Raw genomic sequence first — 16,038 nt, forward strand, 5'->3', positions numbered from 1 at the left:
CCAGGCTCTCGATGTATGCGTATTCTCGCCGATTGTCCAGAATCAATTCTCCCAGCCATTCTCGTTTCTCGTGTCCTTTGATGTATATAATCTCCTTGTTGTCAAAATTTTCAGTACCCAATACTGCAGTTGTAATTGATGCATATGGCATTACGTTAGAAATCAGCCTTAATGGCTCATTCGTTTGTAAGTCAAGGTTGGCGGCCTTGCGAGGTCTTTAGAGATTTGGACGGTTGTAATATAATAGCTATTAAAATATTATAATAAAGGCTACGTTAATCAGAGTCTATAACTGTGTGTTATTTCAATACATAACATAATATTGGCGACGAGTAAGAAAAGAATCCACATAATAGTTAACCAAAACAATTTAAGCAAGAAACACAAGTCAAGTTGTAAGTAGAGGTTAGAATGTCGCTAATCGGGAATATAGAGTCATTCAATCTTAAAGAGGCGGAAATAACAGCGTATCTAGAACGGCTGGAGATGTTATTTCAATGCAATGATGTGGAGGATACAAAAAAAGTATCATTGCTATTGACTCTAATAGGAGGAGAAGTTTATAGGACGCTCAAACATCTTTTAGCGCCGGCACTTCCAAGCAGTAAATCATTCGATGAATTGAAAACTGTGTTAATGAATCATTATAGTCCCAAGAGGCTAGTGATATCAGAAAGATTCAAATTCTATTCGGCAAGCCAAGAAGAGAACGAAGATATAAAATCGTTCTTAGCCAGACTGAAGAGTTTGACACAATACTGTGAGTTCGGAGGATTCTTAGAAGAAGCGCTACGAGATCGTCTAGTGTGTGGAGTTCGTTCAGAAGGGATTAAACGCAAGTTATTAACGGAAGAAAATCTGTCATTCGAACGAGCAATCCAAATTGCTGTAGGTTTGGAAATAGCCGAGGGTCAAATCAAAATAATGGGATCGGAGTCTGGAACAATACACAAGGTCAATTTTCAAAAAGACAACAAAAATAAAAAGTCAAGTAGAGGTACTCTACAGTTTAAATCGTCACCTAACCAATTCAATAGCGGCTATAAGGCTAATCGCCCTGCATTTGTCCGAAACAAAAGTTGTAAAAGATGTACTAGATATCATCCGGAAAATGTTAGCTGTCCGGCTATTAATTGGCAGTGCTACTCGTGTCATCAGAAAGGTCATACAGCGAAGTCAGTTCTATGCAAGAATAGGGTCCATGAATTATCTACAAAAGAAGATGAAGATGAGTCAGAGGTCGTTGAAGAAGATACGTTGGAATTAGGGTGGATACAGGAAGAGGACAGAAAATATTATATAAACGCATTAACCAAATGTAGGGACACTGAGAGTTTAAAGATTAAGCTTCCGATAGAAGGTAAATATTTGTTAATGGAAGTAGATTCAGGAGCTAGTAGATCGGTAATACATGTCAACGATTATAAAGAATTATTTAGAGATTTAGAATTAGAGCCAGTCAGTTTTAAATTAAAAGTAGTTACAGGAGAAAATGTGACGATCGTAGGGCAAATTACTGTAAGTGTATCATATCATAAGAAACAATTTATGTTGCCTTTGGTAATTTTATATAGCAAAAGTAGATTTATGCCTTTACTAGGTAGAAATTGGTTGAATATTTTTAATCCTGAGTGGAGAAATGTCATAGATACAAAGCTTGTTATTAAGACTCAAGATATTAATTCGTTAACCAATAGTAAATCTATAAAACATAACGTGTCACAGGTAAAAGAAAATAATAAAGTTAAGAATATGGTAACACAAATTAAAAAAGAGTATGCAGAAGTATTTAAGGATGAACCAAACGCACATATAAAAAAGTTTAAAGCAGAGATTACATTCAAAGAAGGTGTCAGTCCGATATTTCATAGAGCATATGAAATGCCCTACGCCTTAAAACCAAAAGTCGAAGAGGAAATATCAAAAATGGTCAAATCTGGTATTTTAACAAAGGTAACACATAGCGATTGGGCAAGTCCGGTAGTAATAGTACCGAAGAAAAATAGTTCAGATATTCGAATTTGTGTAGACTTTAAAAAAACTCTAAATAGAGTAATAGATAGAGATCACTGTGTGTTGCCTTTGCCCGAGGATATATTTGCATGTTTGAGTGGTAGTGTGGTTTTATGTGTGCTGGATCTAAAAAGAGCGTATCAACAGTTAGTAATAGGAGAAAATTCAAAAAAATTGTTTACAATAAATACGCACTTAGGGTTATTCAAGTTTAATCGTCTGACATATGGAGTTAGCGCAGCTCCTGGAATTTTTCAGTCGTGCATGGAAACGATACTAGCGGGTATTTCAAATGCTAAATGCTACTTAGACGATATTTTAATTTATGGTTCCTCTTTAACCGAATGTTATGATTATGTACGACAAGTGCTGGAACGTTTGAGAGAGTACAATGTAAAGGTGAACGAATCAAAATGTAAGTTCTTTAGAGAAAGTGTAGAATTTTTAGGTCACAGAATTGATGCACAGGGAGTTCACCCTTTGGATGATAAAGTCGAATGCATAAAAAAAGCACCTTCACCTCAAAATCGTACTCAACTAAAGTCATTTCTGGGTATGTTAAATTACTATGGGAAGTTTATACCTATGCTTTCGTCAATACTTAAACCACTCTATGACTTGTGTGGAAATTCAAATGGGAAGTTTCAGTGGTCCGAGGAATGCGAGCGAGTATTTCAAGAAAGTAAGAAATTACTTACAGAGAGTAACGTACTCATACACTTTAACCCAAAATTACCAATTATTGTAACTTGTGATGCGAGTGGATACGGAGTAGGAGCCGTGTTAAGTCATAAGATAGATGGAGATTTGAGACCTGTTTTGTTTGCGTCCAGTACATTATCAAAAGCCGAGCAACGTTATTCTAACATTGAGAGAGAAAGTTTAGCACTTATATTTGCGTTAAAAAAATTTCATAAATATTTGTATGGAAGGAAATTTACGTTAATAACTGACCACCAACCGCTACAGTTTATTTTCGGGAAAAATAAAAGCATACCAGTTACTGCTGCAGCACGAATTACACGTTGGGCATTATCGTTATCTGCTTATGATTACGAATTAGAGTACAAACCAGGAAAGTTAATAGCAAATGCGGATAGTTTGTCTAGATTACCAGTGGAAGGGAGGACAGGAATTTCAGAATCTTTGAATTCATTTAGTTTAGTTAATGAACTCCCTTTTGATGCAAATGATATTGCTGACATCACAAAAAAAGACATAATTCTAGCTAAAGTATTAGAACTAACACTTTCGGGATGGCCAAACACTATTAAGAATAAAATTGAACTGGGACCATATTTTAAGAGGAGACATGAATTATCGGTAGAGAACAATTGTCTTTTAGTAGGTAATAAAGTCATTATTCCAAAGATATTACAAAAGGAAATATTACAACTATTCCATGAGCAACATTTAGGTATAGTCCGAACAAAAATGTTAATGAGAGCTTACTGTTGGTGGCCAGGTATTAACGAAGATATCGAGCGATTTATAAATAATTGTAAGGTTTGTCAACAAACACAAAACTTTACGAGTAAGGGTGCACTTCTACCTTGGCCGAGCGCACCTCATAACTTTTATAGAGTGCACATAGATTTCTTCCATAAATATGGGTATACATTTCTTATATTGATAGATTGTAAGTCAAAATGGCTAGAAGTAAAATTAATGGAAGAAAGCACCAATGCGAAAAAGACTATTATGCGGCTAAAAGAAATATTTGCAGTTTTTGGTTTGCCTGTTGAGTTGGTATCAGATAATGGACCAGATTTCGGTTCCATAGAATTTGTTAATTTTTGCCAAACCAATGGGATAACAATAATAAAAGCACCGCCTTATCACCCACAAAGTAATGGAATCGCGGAACGGGGAGTACAAACGGTAAAAAAAAGTCTGTCAAGAGCTCTTTTCCATGAGTCAGGAAAGAGCGTCAGCAAAAACATAATAGTCTCTGGTTTACTAATTTTTTTGTTTACTTATAGAGCGACTCCGTCAAGCGTTACGGGTATATCCCCGGCACAGGATCTTTTTAAAGTTCGTCCGAGAACTAGATTTGATCTTATTAAACCTTCATGTTGTAAAAGCAAATTGAGGGAAGGGACTCTTTTATCAAAGAAAATACATTCATTTGCTGTAAATCAAAATGTTTACGTTAAGAATAATCAAACTAAATTGTGGCAGATAGGAAAAATAGTAAAAATTGTAAGTCATTGTACATATCTAGTGCAAGTAGGAGGTAGTATAAGATTTATACATGCGAACGATATAAGACCGAACATAAGTAATAACATAGAGAACCAACAAGGAACAAATCAAAAAGAAGGTGTACCTTCTAGTCGTCCAATATCTAGCAGTAAGATATTGAATAATAACAATGATATTATAGCATTAGACACGCCTTTATTTAATGCGGTATCACCTCAACAACAAGACCGAGAAATCGAACGAAAGGAGGAATCAGCAGAGGAGGTCCCAATTAATGTAGAGGAAAATAAGAAGACTGTAAACTCACCCACAGTGAAGGATGTAACAGTAAACACCCCTAAAGTTTTTAAAACTACTCGTTCGGGAAGAATAATAAGATCACCAGTAAAATTAAATTTATAAGCGTCATACTTTGTTAATAATAATACTATATTTTATATGTAAGTTGTGTGTGTATGCATTCTATATAATTATTATAGTTTTTATTTAATCAAGGGAGGAAATGATGCATATGGCATTACGTTAGAAATCAGCCTTAATGGCTCATTCGTTTGTAAGTCAAGGTTGGCGACCTTGCGAGGTCTTTAGAGATTTGGACGGTTGTAATATAATAGCTATTAAAATATTATAATAAAGGCTACGTTAATCAGAGTCTATAACTGTGTGTTATTTCAATACATAACAGTAATCACTTGTCTCGCTTTCCGATACGGAACCAACCCGTCGGTGCCCCATCTTAGCCCATGATGCATGGCAGTGAGCCAGGAGGCGTTAGATCTTTCGAAATTCATCAGCCAATCCCATGGCTGGAGGCTGTCAAAGATATAATGCGCGAGAACGTTTCCCCCTCTAAGAGCAGTAAATTCTTTTACGACGAAACCACTTAAGCGTCCAATGGGGAAGCCTTGCAGATCCACGAACGTCGGCACGGACATGCCGAGGTCGAAACGAAGACTGTGGTCTACGTCGATGTGTCGTATAATATATATATATATATATATATATATATATATATATATATATATATATGCGTGGAATTAAGTGATTTTGCGCACAATGTTTGTCAACGGATTGTACTGAATCACGCGATCGTGTATCAAGCAATAGACATTAGTATTTTCTGGTACGTTATCCTTTGTCTCAAATTCCAATCGCACGTCAACGGTTGCGCTCTTGATTCATTCAACTTGCCGACTACAATCTATTATTATGAAAGGACCGTGACGTATAAAATTTGTCACTGTGAGATTCGGCTCGAGATACTCATATCCGAGGTAAGTTTTGCAAAAACGTGCATGTCGTACAGAATAGCCCATCTATTTTTACTAATATCTAAATTCATATCTTCGTAAGGATAACTATCAGAGTTCAAGTACAGTTTCACGTTGATTAAATTGCAATGGTCGAATAGGCTCGTGTTCTCGGACATGACGTTTTTTCGACCGGTTTGCAGAGCAAAGATGACATATCGCGGCTTCTCGAGTTGAGTAGCGGTCTTGATAGCCCACGAGTGCTTGGTCGTACGTTGCAAAAGCGGATACTCGTACAGATCCCACGAGCGAAAAGCCATGCTGAGGTATCGTCCGCTCCCCAATGTGCGCAGCACATTCGAAAGTTTATTTATTTCATTCAGTATTACGTGCGGCAGTCGCCACTGAATCTTAAACAATTCTATCACAGGCTCTACCGCTGAATTGCCCTTCAGGCAATTGTTATCGTTGCGCGCTCGTATCAAGATCAATTCGTGACGAGCGTTGATCACTACTCGACGGTAATCCTTGCAGAATCCCAACAGCACGTAAAGCGGAATGCAAAAGTTGAAGTAGCTATCAGCGGTAGTCAACTGTTCTTCCCAGCCGGCATTTCGCAAAATCACGCTTTTGTCGGATGACAGCGTTACATAGTTTTTGAGTGAGCTAGTTATGCCCAGGTTTCTATTACGATCAATCTCGACACCGTCGAGTTCATATCTTATCTCGTCAAACATAAACGCAACACAATTATTTCCCAAAACCACGTCACCGCCGACCTCCTCAGGTTTCTTCTTTTTTGTTAGCCTCCCTTCGACATATAGGAAGCTCTCGTACGGCAATGTGTACAAATCTTGTTGCTCTATGGCTATTCTTATCTCGTCGCTGTGCCCGTACGTTGTGTTTGCATACGGCGAATAAGCATGGGTCTCAATCTTGAGGATTCGATCGTCAAAGATTGGCTCGTCTCCGATATTTAGAATATCAGTCACTTTTTCTTTTTTTTTTTATCAAGATTGTCGTACCGCGAATCCCAGTGATTGTAAAAATTTAACGTTTGATACACTGAGCTTCTTTCTCTTCTCAGTTGATCGAGTTGGATTACCAATCTATGATGATGATGATGATATCACCGTTCTTGTAAAGAATGCGTTATCTCTCTTTGCTCGCTCAGCTCCACTCAACACAAGCATCTCATGTGTCACAGTCGCGTTATCGTTTTCGAACGTGCAACCTGACGGTAATTTCCTCCCCTCGAAAATCCAGCAATCGTCCGTTTTGATCGACAATGCGTATGGTAAGATCCGTAACGCTTCGTATGATTATTGGCAAGTAAATGACTGTTGCAGGCCTTTCACTGAGCTTATATCCTGAAGGCACGCTCGGCGAAAATTCATGGATCGTATGCACACGCGCACCGTTATTGCATGCACCTGCGGTGATACTACATTCGACGCTGATAATATTTACGTTCATAATATTAATTGACATGTCCGATTCGTGCCATCTACGTGGTTGCAGTATACGCTTCGAGAATACCAGCAGCGATCCAATGCTGTTGGCTTTGTTAAAGTTTATTTTGTAAGCGCATTTGATTTCACATTTCATCGTGTTATGATTAGCTCGAATCACTATCGCTTCCTTGCTGTCATCATTGATCACGCCGATATCGCCGCGGACAACTAGCATGTCACCGGCATCTGGCGCGTTGCGTCGTGGACGTTTCTGCAAAATTGCGCGTTTCAAAAATTCGTTAATGGCCGGCAACTCGTATGATCCCTCGGGTATCGTAATCTCCACATCGTCTTTGCCGAAATAAAATTTATTGTTTGAGGCATTTACGTTCGGTATCGTGTTATAAGTTTCAAAAAGCGTTAAACCGAGTTCGTATTCGGCATTGGTCAAATCTATCGCTGGAGAGTAATTTGCAGCGAGAACGCTGCTCTTTCCGCTCAGCGTTAGCATAAACGACATGATGGAAAAAGCGTTTGACGAATGAGACTCTTCGACACCTCATCGATCTTTTTAAAAGTCAACAGTTTGTAAAATCTCAGGCACATTTGTCCGCAGAAATTTTGATTGTACGTCTGATAGGACGTTTGATTGTACTCTATCGTAACATTGCTTCCAAAATGTCGCACCAACTCTCGAGGCGGCCGAAAATTGCCAAAGCTGTCGAAATACACAACGCGGTTGCCCCTCTTTGCGTAAGCCACCCAGTGCGTGCCAAGGCCCGTGGTCTAAAGTAACGATACCGCTCTCGTTTCGACGTACGCCACTCGTCGGTAAAGCATTACGCATGTACACACCTTTAAAATACGGTATGCGCATACGTCTCGCCAGCTGGTTCAATTGCACGTCGGTGGTCACGCCCGCGGGCATTTTTATCGTCTTTTCAACGTTTTTTTTTTCTCTTAGTTGATACGCTCTGTCCGCGTTTATACGGCCCGAGATAAATTCCTCGTCCGTATTTATAAGGTGCCAAGTATAGACCGCGACCTTGTTCCATCGCGCGATTGTGACGTTGCAGTTCTTCAAGTTGACGTCGCGCATCTTTGCGGGCGCTTACCGCTTTCGCTACATTTGCAGCTCCACCGATCAAAGATCCTAGAACGCCCAACATTGGCAGAATCGGTAACATGCCGCCTCGTTTCGCCGACGGAAGTATTCGTTTTTTTTTCGTCGTCGTCGTTTTCCTCTTTCTCGTCTTTGCCTTCATACCCATGCCGATCTTGGTCTTGGCCTTCATCGCTGCCCAGATGGCTGCAGCGGCGGCTCTCTCGCCCAAAGTCGAGTCTCTCGCGGTAATGCGTTTCCGTGCTGACGCTGCGAGTATATTGTCAGCAGCGTGTCTATCGACGTGTCTATCGACTATTCGTTACTCTTAGAATACGCAATATCGTGTTCGCGGCACGCTGCGTCCAATGGATTTACGCCCGTGTCGCCTCTGGCTAATCGTTTCTTCAGCCGAGTGCCCGGACCGCAAAATTGGTAGCCGGGGATATGTAACTCAAAAGGAAGCGCGTTTATCGCTCGATTCAGCAAACTTCCGATTTTGTTCGACGCTGACATTCACTGCAATTTTTTATCCTCGGTGCAGGGCCGTCGATGTGCGTACGCTGCCAAGGTTCATTATAATGCTCGTCGCAGCGACGATAAGTTTGAACTACCGGGTCCACCTGTATATGTTTCGGAACGTTCCCAAACGTGGTCATGACGTGGGACCTAAGTCGTCTACAGACGATTCCGAGTCTCGACATCGAACTCGCGAAACTCATGTTCGACCGTTAGACGCCGCGCCGTCGTAGGCGGTGAGATCCCGACGACGGACGATGGCGCCGTACGGCAAACCGGGCTCGTGCGACGATCGGTCCGCCCCGCGAAGGGCAACCGGCCGCCTAGTAGTGTCACATTGTTTTGAGCCTTTCGACTCACGAGACTCCTAGAGATATCATTGCCACCTTTGACTAGAGAGGATACGGCCTTAGAGGCGTTCAGGCATAATCCCACGGATGGTAGCTTCGCACCACCGGCCGCTCGACCGTGGGCGTGACCACCGACGTGCAATTGAACCAGCTGGCGAGACGTATGCGCATACCGTATTTTAAAGGTGTGTACATGCGTAATGCTTTACCGACGAGTGGCGTACGTCGAAACGAGAGCGGTATCGTTACTTTAGACCACGGGCCTTGGCACGCACTGGGTGGCTTACGCAAAGAGGGGCAACCGCGTTGTGTATTTCGACAGCTTTGGCAATTTTCGGCCGCCTCGAGAGTTGGTGCGACATTTTGGAAGCAATGTTACGATAGAGTACAATCAAACGTCCTATCAGACGTACAATCAAAATTTCTGCGGACAAATGTGCCTGAGATTTTACAAACTGTTGACTTTTAAAAAGATCGATGAGGTGTCGAAGAGTCTCATTCGTCAAACGCTTTTTCCATCATGTCGTTTATGCTAACGCTGAGCGGAAAGAGCAGCGTTCTCGCTGCAAATTACTCTCCAGCGATAGATTTGACCAATGCCGAATACGAACTCGGTTTAACGCTTTTTGAAACTTATAACACGATACCGAACGTAAATGCCTCAAACAATAAATTTTATTTCGGCAAAGACGATGTGGAGATTACGATACCCGAGGGATCATACGAGTTGCCGGCCATTAACGAATTTTTGAAACGCGCAATTTTGCAGAAACGTCCACGACGCAACGCGCCAGATGCCGGTGACATGCTAGTTGTCCGCGGCGATATCGGCGTGATCAATGATGACAGCAAGGAAGCGATAGTGATTCGAGCTAATCATAACACGATGAAATGTGAAATCAAATGCGCTTACAAAATAAACTTTAACAAAGCCAACAGCATTGGATCGCTGCTGGTATTCTCGAAGCGTATACTGCAACCACGTAGATGGCACGAATCGGACATGTCAATTAATATTATGAACGTAAATATTATCAGCGTCGAATGTAGTATCACCGCAGGTGCATGCAATAACGGTGCGCGTGTGCATACGATCCATGAATTTTCGCCGAGCGTGCCTTCAGGATATAAGCTCAGTGAAAGGCCTGCAACAGTCATTTACTTGCCAATAATCATACGAAGCGTTACGGATCTTACCATACGCATTGTCGATCAAAACGGACGATTGCTGGATTTTCGAGGGGAGGAAATTACCGTCAGGTTGCACGTTCGAAAACGATAACGCGACTGTGACACATGAGATGCTTGTGTTGAGTGGAGCTGAGCGAGCAAAGAGAGATAACGCATTCTTTACAAGAACGGTGATATCATCATCATCATCATCGATTGGTAATCCAACTCGATCAACTGAGAAGAGAAAGAAGCTCAGTGTATCAAACGTTAAATTTTTACAATCACTGGTATTCGCGGTACGACAATCTTGATAAAAAAAAAAAGAAAAAGTGACTGATATTCTAAATATCGGAGACGAGCCAATCTTTGACGATCGAATCCTCAAGATTGAGACCCATGCTTATTCGCCGTATGCAAACACAACGTACGGGCACAGCGACGAGATAAGAATAGCCATAGAGCAACAAGATTTGTACACATTGCCGTACGAGAGCTTCCTATATGTCGAAGGGAGGCTAACAAAAAAGAAGAAACCTGAGGAGGTCGGCGGTGACGTGGTTTTGGGAAATAATTGTGTTGCGTTTATGTTTGACGAGATAAGATATGAACTCGACGGTGTCGAGATTGATCGTAATAGAAACCTGGGCATAACTAGCTCACTCAAAAACTATGTAACGCTGTCATCCGACAAAAGCGTGATTTTGCGAAATGCCGGCTGGGAAGAACAGTTGACTACCGCTGATAGCTACTTCAACTTTTGCATTCCGCTTTACGTGCTGTTGGGATTCTGCAAGGATTACCGTCGAGTAGTGATCAACGCTCGTCACGAATTGATCTTGATACGAGCGCGCAACGATAACAATTGCCTGAAGGGCAATTCAGCGGTAGAGCCTGTGATAGAATTGTTTAAGATTCAGTGGCGACTGCCGCACGTAATACTGAATGAAATAAATAAACTTTCGAATGTGCTGCGCACATTGGGGAGCGGACGATACCTCAGCATGGCTTTTCGCTCGTGGGATCTGTACGAGTATCCGCTTTTGCAACGTACGACCAAGCACTCGTGGGCTATCAAGACCGCTACTCAACTCGAGAAGCCGCGATATGTCATCTTTGCTCTGCAAACCGGTCGAAAAAACGTCATGTCCGAGAACACGAGCCTATTCGACCATTGCAATTTAATCAACGTGAAACTGTACTTGAACTCTGATAGTTATCCTTACGAAGATATGAATTTAGATATTAGTAAAAATAGATGGGCTATTCTGTACGACATGCACGTTTTTGCAAAACTTACCTCGGATATGAGTATCTCGAGCCGAATCTCACAGTGACAAATTTTATACGTCACGGTCCTTTCATAATAATAGATTGTAGTCGGCAAGTTGAATGAATCAAGAGCGCAACCGTTGACGTGCGATTGGAATTTGAGACAAAGGATAACGTACCAGAAAATACTAATGTCTATTGCTTGATACACGATCGCGTGATTCAGTACAATCCGTTGACAAACATTGTGCGCAAAATCACTTAATTCCACGCATATATATATATATATATATATATATATATATATATATATATATATATACGACACATCGACGTAGACCACAGTCTTCGTTTCGACCTCGGCATGTCCGTGCCGACGTTCGTGGATCTGCAAGGCTTCCCCATTGGACGCTTAAGTGGTTTCGTCGTAAAAGAATTTACTGCTCTTAGAGGGGGAAACGTTCTCGCGCATTATATCTTTGACAGCCTCCAGCCATGGGATTGGCTGATGAATTTCGAAAGATCTAACGCCTCCTGGCTCACTGCCATGCATCATGGGCTAAGATGGGGCACCGACGGGTTGGTTCCGTATCGGAAAGCGAGACAAGTGATTACTGTTATGTATTGAAATAACACACAGTTATAGACTCTGATTAACGTAGCCTTTATTATAATATTTTAATAGCTATTATATTACAACCGTCCAAATCTCTAAAGACCTCGCAAGGTCGCCAACCTTGACTTACAAACGAATGAGCCATTAAGGCTGATTTCTAACGTAATGCCATATGCATCATTTCCTCCCTTGATTAAATAAAAACTATAATAATTATATAGAATGCATACACACACAACTTACATATAAAATATAGTATTATTATTAACAAAGTATGACGCTTATAAATTTAATTTTACTGGTGATCTTATTATTCTTCCCGAACGAGTAGTTTTAAAAACTTTAGGGGTGTTTACTGTTACATCCTTCACTGTGGGTGAGTTTACAGTCTTCTTATTTTCCTCTACATTAATTGGGACCTCCTCTGCTGATTCCTCCTTTCGTTCGATTTCTCGGTCTTGTTGTTGAGGTGATACCGCATTAAATAAAGGCGTGTCTAATGCTATAATATCATTGTTATTATTCAATATCTTACTGCTAGATATTGGACGACTAGAAGGTACACCTTCTTTTTGATTTGTTCCTTGTTGGTTCTCTATGTTATTACTTATGTTCGGTCTTATATCGTTCGCATGTATAAATCTTATACTACCTCCTACTTGCACTAGATATGTACAATGACTTACAATTTTTACTATTTTTCCTATCTGCCACAATTTAGTTTGATTATTCTTAACGTAAACATTTTGATTTACAGCAAATGAATGTATTTTCTTTGATAAAAGAGTCCCTTCCCTCAATTTGCTTTTACAACATGAAGGTTTAATAAGATCAAATCTAGTTCTCGGACGAACTTTAAAAAGATCCTGTGCCGGGGATATACCCGTAACGCTTGACGGAGTCGCTCTATAAGTAAACAAAAAAATTAGTAAACCAGAGACTATTATGTTTTTGCTGACGCTCTTTCCTGACTCATGGAAAAGAGCTCTTGACAGACTTTTTTTTACCGTTTGTACTCCCCGTTCCGCGATTCCATTACTTTGTGGGTGATAAGGCGGTGCTTTTATTATTGTTATCCCATTGGTTTGGCAAAAATTAACAAATTCTATGGAACCGAAATCTGGTCCATTATCTGATACCAACTCAACAGGCAAACCAAAAACTGCAAATATTTCTTTTAGCCGCATAATAGTCTTTTTCGCATTGGTGCTTTCTTCCATTAATTTTACTTCTAGCCATTTTGACTTACAATCTATCAATATAAGAAATGTATACCCATATTTATGGAAGAAATCTATGTGCACTCTATAAAAGTTATGAGGTGCGCTCGGCCAAGGTAGAAGTGCACCCTTACTCGTAAAGTTTTGTGTTTGTTGACAAACCTTACAATTATTTATAAATCGCTCGATATCTTCGTTAATACCTGGCCACCAACAGTAAGCTCTCATTAACATTTTTGTTCGGACTATACCTAAATGTTGCTCATGGAATAGTTGTAATATTTCCTTTTGTAATATCTTTGGAATAATGACTTTATTACCTACTAAAAGACAATTGTTCTCTACCGATAATTCATGTCTCCTCTTAAAATATGGTCCCAGTTCAATTTTATTCTTAATAGTGTTTGGCCATCCCGAAAGTGTTAGTTCTAATACTTTAGCTAGAATTATGTCTTTTTTTGTGATGTCAGCAATATCATTTGCATCAAAAGGGAGTTCATTAACTAAACTAAATGAATTCAAAGATTCTGAAATTCCTGTCCTCCCTTCCACTGGTAATCTAGACAAACTATCCGCATTTGCTATTAACTTTCCTGGTTTGTACTCTAATTCGTAATCATAAGCAGATAACGATAATGCCCAACGTGTAATTCGTGCTGCAGCAGTAACTGGTATGCTTTTATTTTTCCCGAAAATAAACTGTAGCGGTTGGTGGTCAGTTATTAACGTAAATTTCCTTCCATACAAATATTTATGAAATTTTTTTAACGCAAATATAAGTGCTAAACTTTCTCTCTCAATGTTAGAATAACGTTGCTCGGCTTTTGATAATGTACTGGACGCAAACAAAACAGGTCTCAAATCTCCATCTATCTTATGACTTAACACGGCTCCTACTCCGTATCCACTCGCATCACAAGTTACAATAATTGGTAATTTTGGGTTAAAGTGTATGAGTACGTTACTCTCTGTAAGTAATTTCTTACTTTCTTGAAATACTCGCTCGCATTCCTCGGACCACTGAAACTTCCCATTTGAATTTCCACACAAGTCATAGAGTGGTTTAAGTATTGACGAAAGCATAGGTATAAACTTCCCATAGTAATTTAACATACCCAGAAATGACTTTAGTTGAGTACGATTTTGAGGTGAAGGTGCTTTTTTTATGCATTCGACTTTATCATCCAAAGGGTGAACTCCCTGTGCATCAATTCTGTGACCTAAAAATTCTACACTTTCTCTAAAGAACTTACATTTTGATTCGTTCACCTTTACATTGTACTCTCTCAAACGTTCCAGCACTTGTCGTACATAATCATAACATTCGGTTAAAGAGGAACCATAAATTAAAATATCGTCTAAGTAGCATTTAGCATTTGAAATACCCGCTAGTATCGTTTCCATGCACGACTGAAAAATTCCAGGAGCTGCGCTAACTCCATATGTCAGACGATTAAACTTGAATAACCCTAAGTGCGTATTTATTGTAAACAATTTTTTTGAATTTTCTCCTATTACTAACTGTTGATACGCTCTTTTTAGATCCAGCACACATAAAACCACACTACCACTCAAACATGCAAATATATCCTCGGGCAAAGGCAACACACAGTGATCTCTATCTATTACTCTATTTAGAGTTTTTTTAAAGTCTACACAAATTCGAATATCTGAACTATTTTTCTTCGGTACTATTACTACCGGACTTGCCCAATCGCTATGTGTTACCTTTGTTAAAATACCAGATTTGACCATTTTTGATATTTCCTCTTCGACTTTTGGTTTTAAGGCGTAGGGCATTTCATATGCTCTATGAAATATCGGACTGACACCTTCTTTGAATGTAATCTCTGCTTTAAACTTTTTTATATGTGCGTTTGGTTCATCCTTAAATACTTCTGCATACTCTTTTTTAATTTGTGTTACCATATTCTTAACTTTATTATTTTCTTTTACCTGTGACACGTTATGTTTTATAGATTTACTATTGGTTAACGAATTAATATCTTGAGTCTTAATAACAAGCTTTGTATCTATGACATTTCTCCACTCAGGATTAAAAATATTCAACCAATTTCTACCTAGTAAAGGCATAAATCTACTTTTGCTATATAAAATTACCAAAGGCAACATAAATTGTTTCTTATGATATGATACACTTACAGTAATTTGCCCTACGATCGTCACATTTTCTCCTGTAACTACTTTTAATTTAAAACTGACTGGCTCTAATTCTAAATCTCTAAATAATTCTTTATAATCGTTGACATGTATTACCGATCTACTAGCTCCTGAATCTACTTCCATTAACAAATATTTACCTTCTATCGGAAGCTTAATCTTTAAACTCTCAGTGTCCCTACATTTGGTTAATGCGTTTATATAATATTTTCTGTCCTCTTCCTGTATCCACCCTAATTCCAACGTATCTTCTTCAACGACCTCTGACTCATCTTCATCTTCTTTTGTAGATAATTCATGGACCCTATTCTTGCATAGAACTGACTTCGCTGTATGACCTTTCTGATGACACGAGTAGCACTGCCAATTAATAGCCGGACAGCTAACATTTTCCGGATGATATCTAGTACATCTTTTACAACTTTTGTTTCGGACAAATGCAGGGCGATTAGCCTTATAGCCGCTATTGAATTGGTTAGGTGACGATTTAAACTGTAGAGTACCTCTACTTGACTTTTTATTTTTGTTGTCTTTTTGAAAATTGACCTTGTGTATTGTTCCAGACTCCGATCCCATTATTTTGATTTGACCCTCGGCTATTTCCAAACCTACAGCAATTTGGATTGCTCGTTCGAATGACAGATTTTCTTCCGTTAATAACTTGCGTTTAATCCCTTCTGAACGAA

At 39.5% G+C, this 16,038-nt stretch overlaps 2 protein-coding genes across 2 annotated transcripts; one reads left to right on the forward strand and one right to left on the reverse strand.

The window, feature by feature from the left end:
* The first annotated feature begins 1,752 nt into the window (after positions 1 to 1,752).
* On the forward strand, positions 1,753 to 4,620 carry LOC105193252 (uncharacterized protein K02A2.6). The gene has a single exon (XM_039454815.1). The coding sequence runs from the start codon at positions 1,753 to 1,755 to the stop codon at positions 4,618 to 4,620; it is 2,868 nt and encodes a 955-aa protein (XP_039310749.1).
* A 7,612-nt stretch (positions 4,621 to 12,232) lies between these two features.
* Positions 12,233 to 15,100, reverse strand: LOC120358932 (uncharacterized protein K02A2.6-like). The gene has a single exon (XM_039454816.1). It carries the CDS (start codon positions 15,098 to 15,100, stop codon positions 12,233 to 12,235), a length of 2,868 nt encoding a protein of 955 aa, XP_039310750.1.
* Positions 15,101 to 16,038: the final 938 nt, after the last annotated feature.

This window comes from Solenopsis invicta, chromosome 11, assembly GCF_016802725.1.
Source record: "Solenopsis invicta isolate M01_SB chromosome 11, UNIL_Sinv_3.0, whole genome shotgun sequence".
Lineage (NCBI taxonomy): Eukaryota > Metazoa > Arthropoda > Insecta > Hymenoptera > Formicidae > Solenopsis > Solenopsis invicta.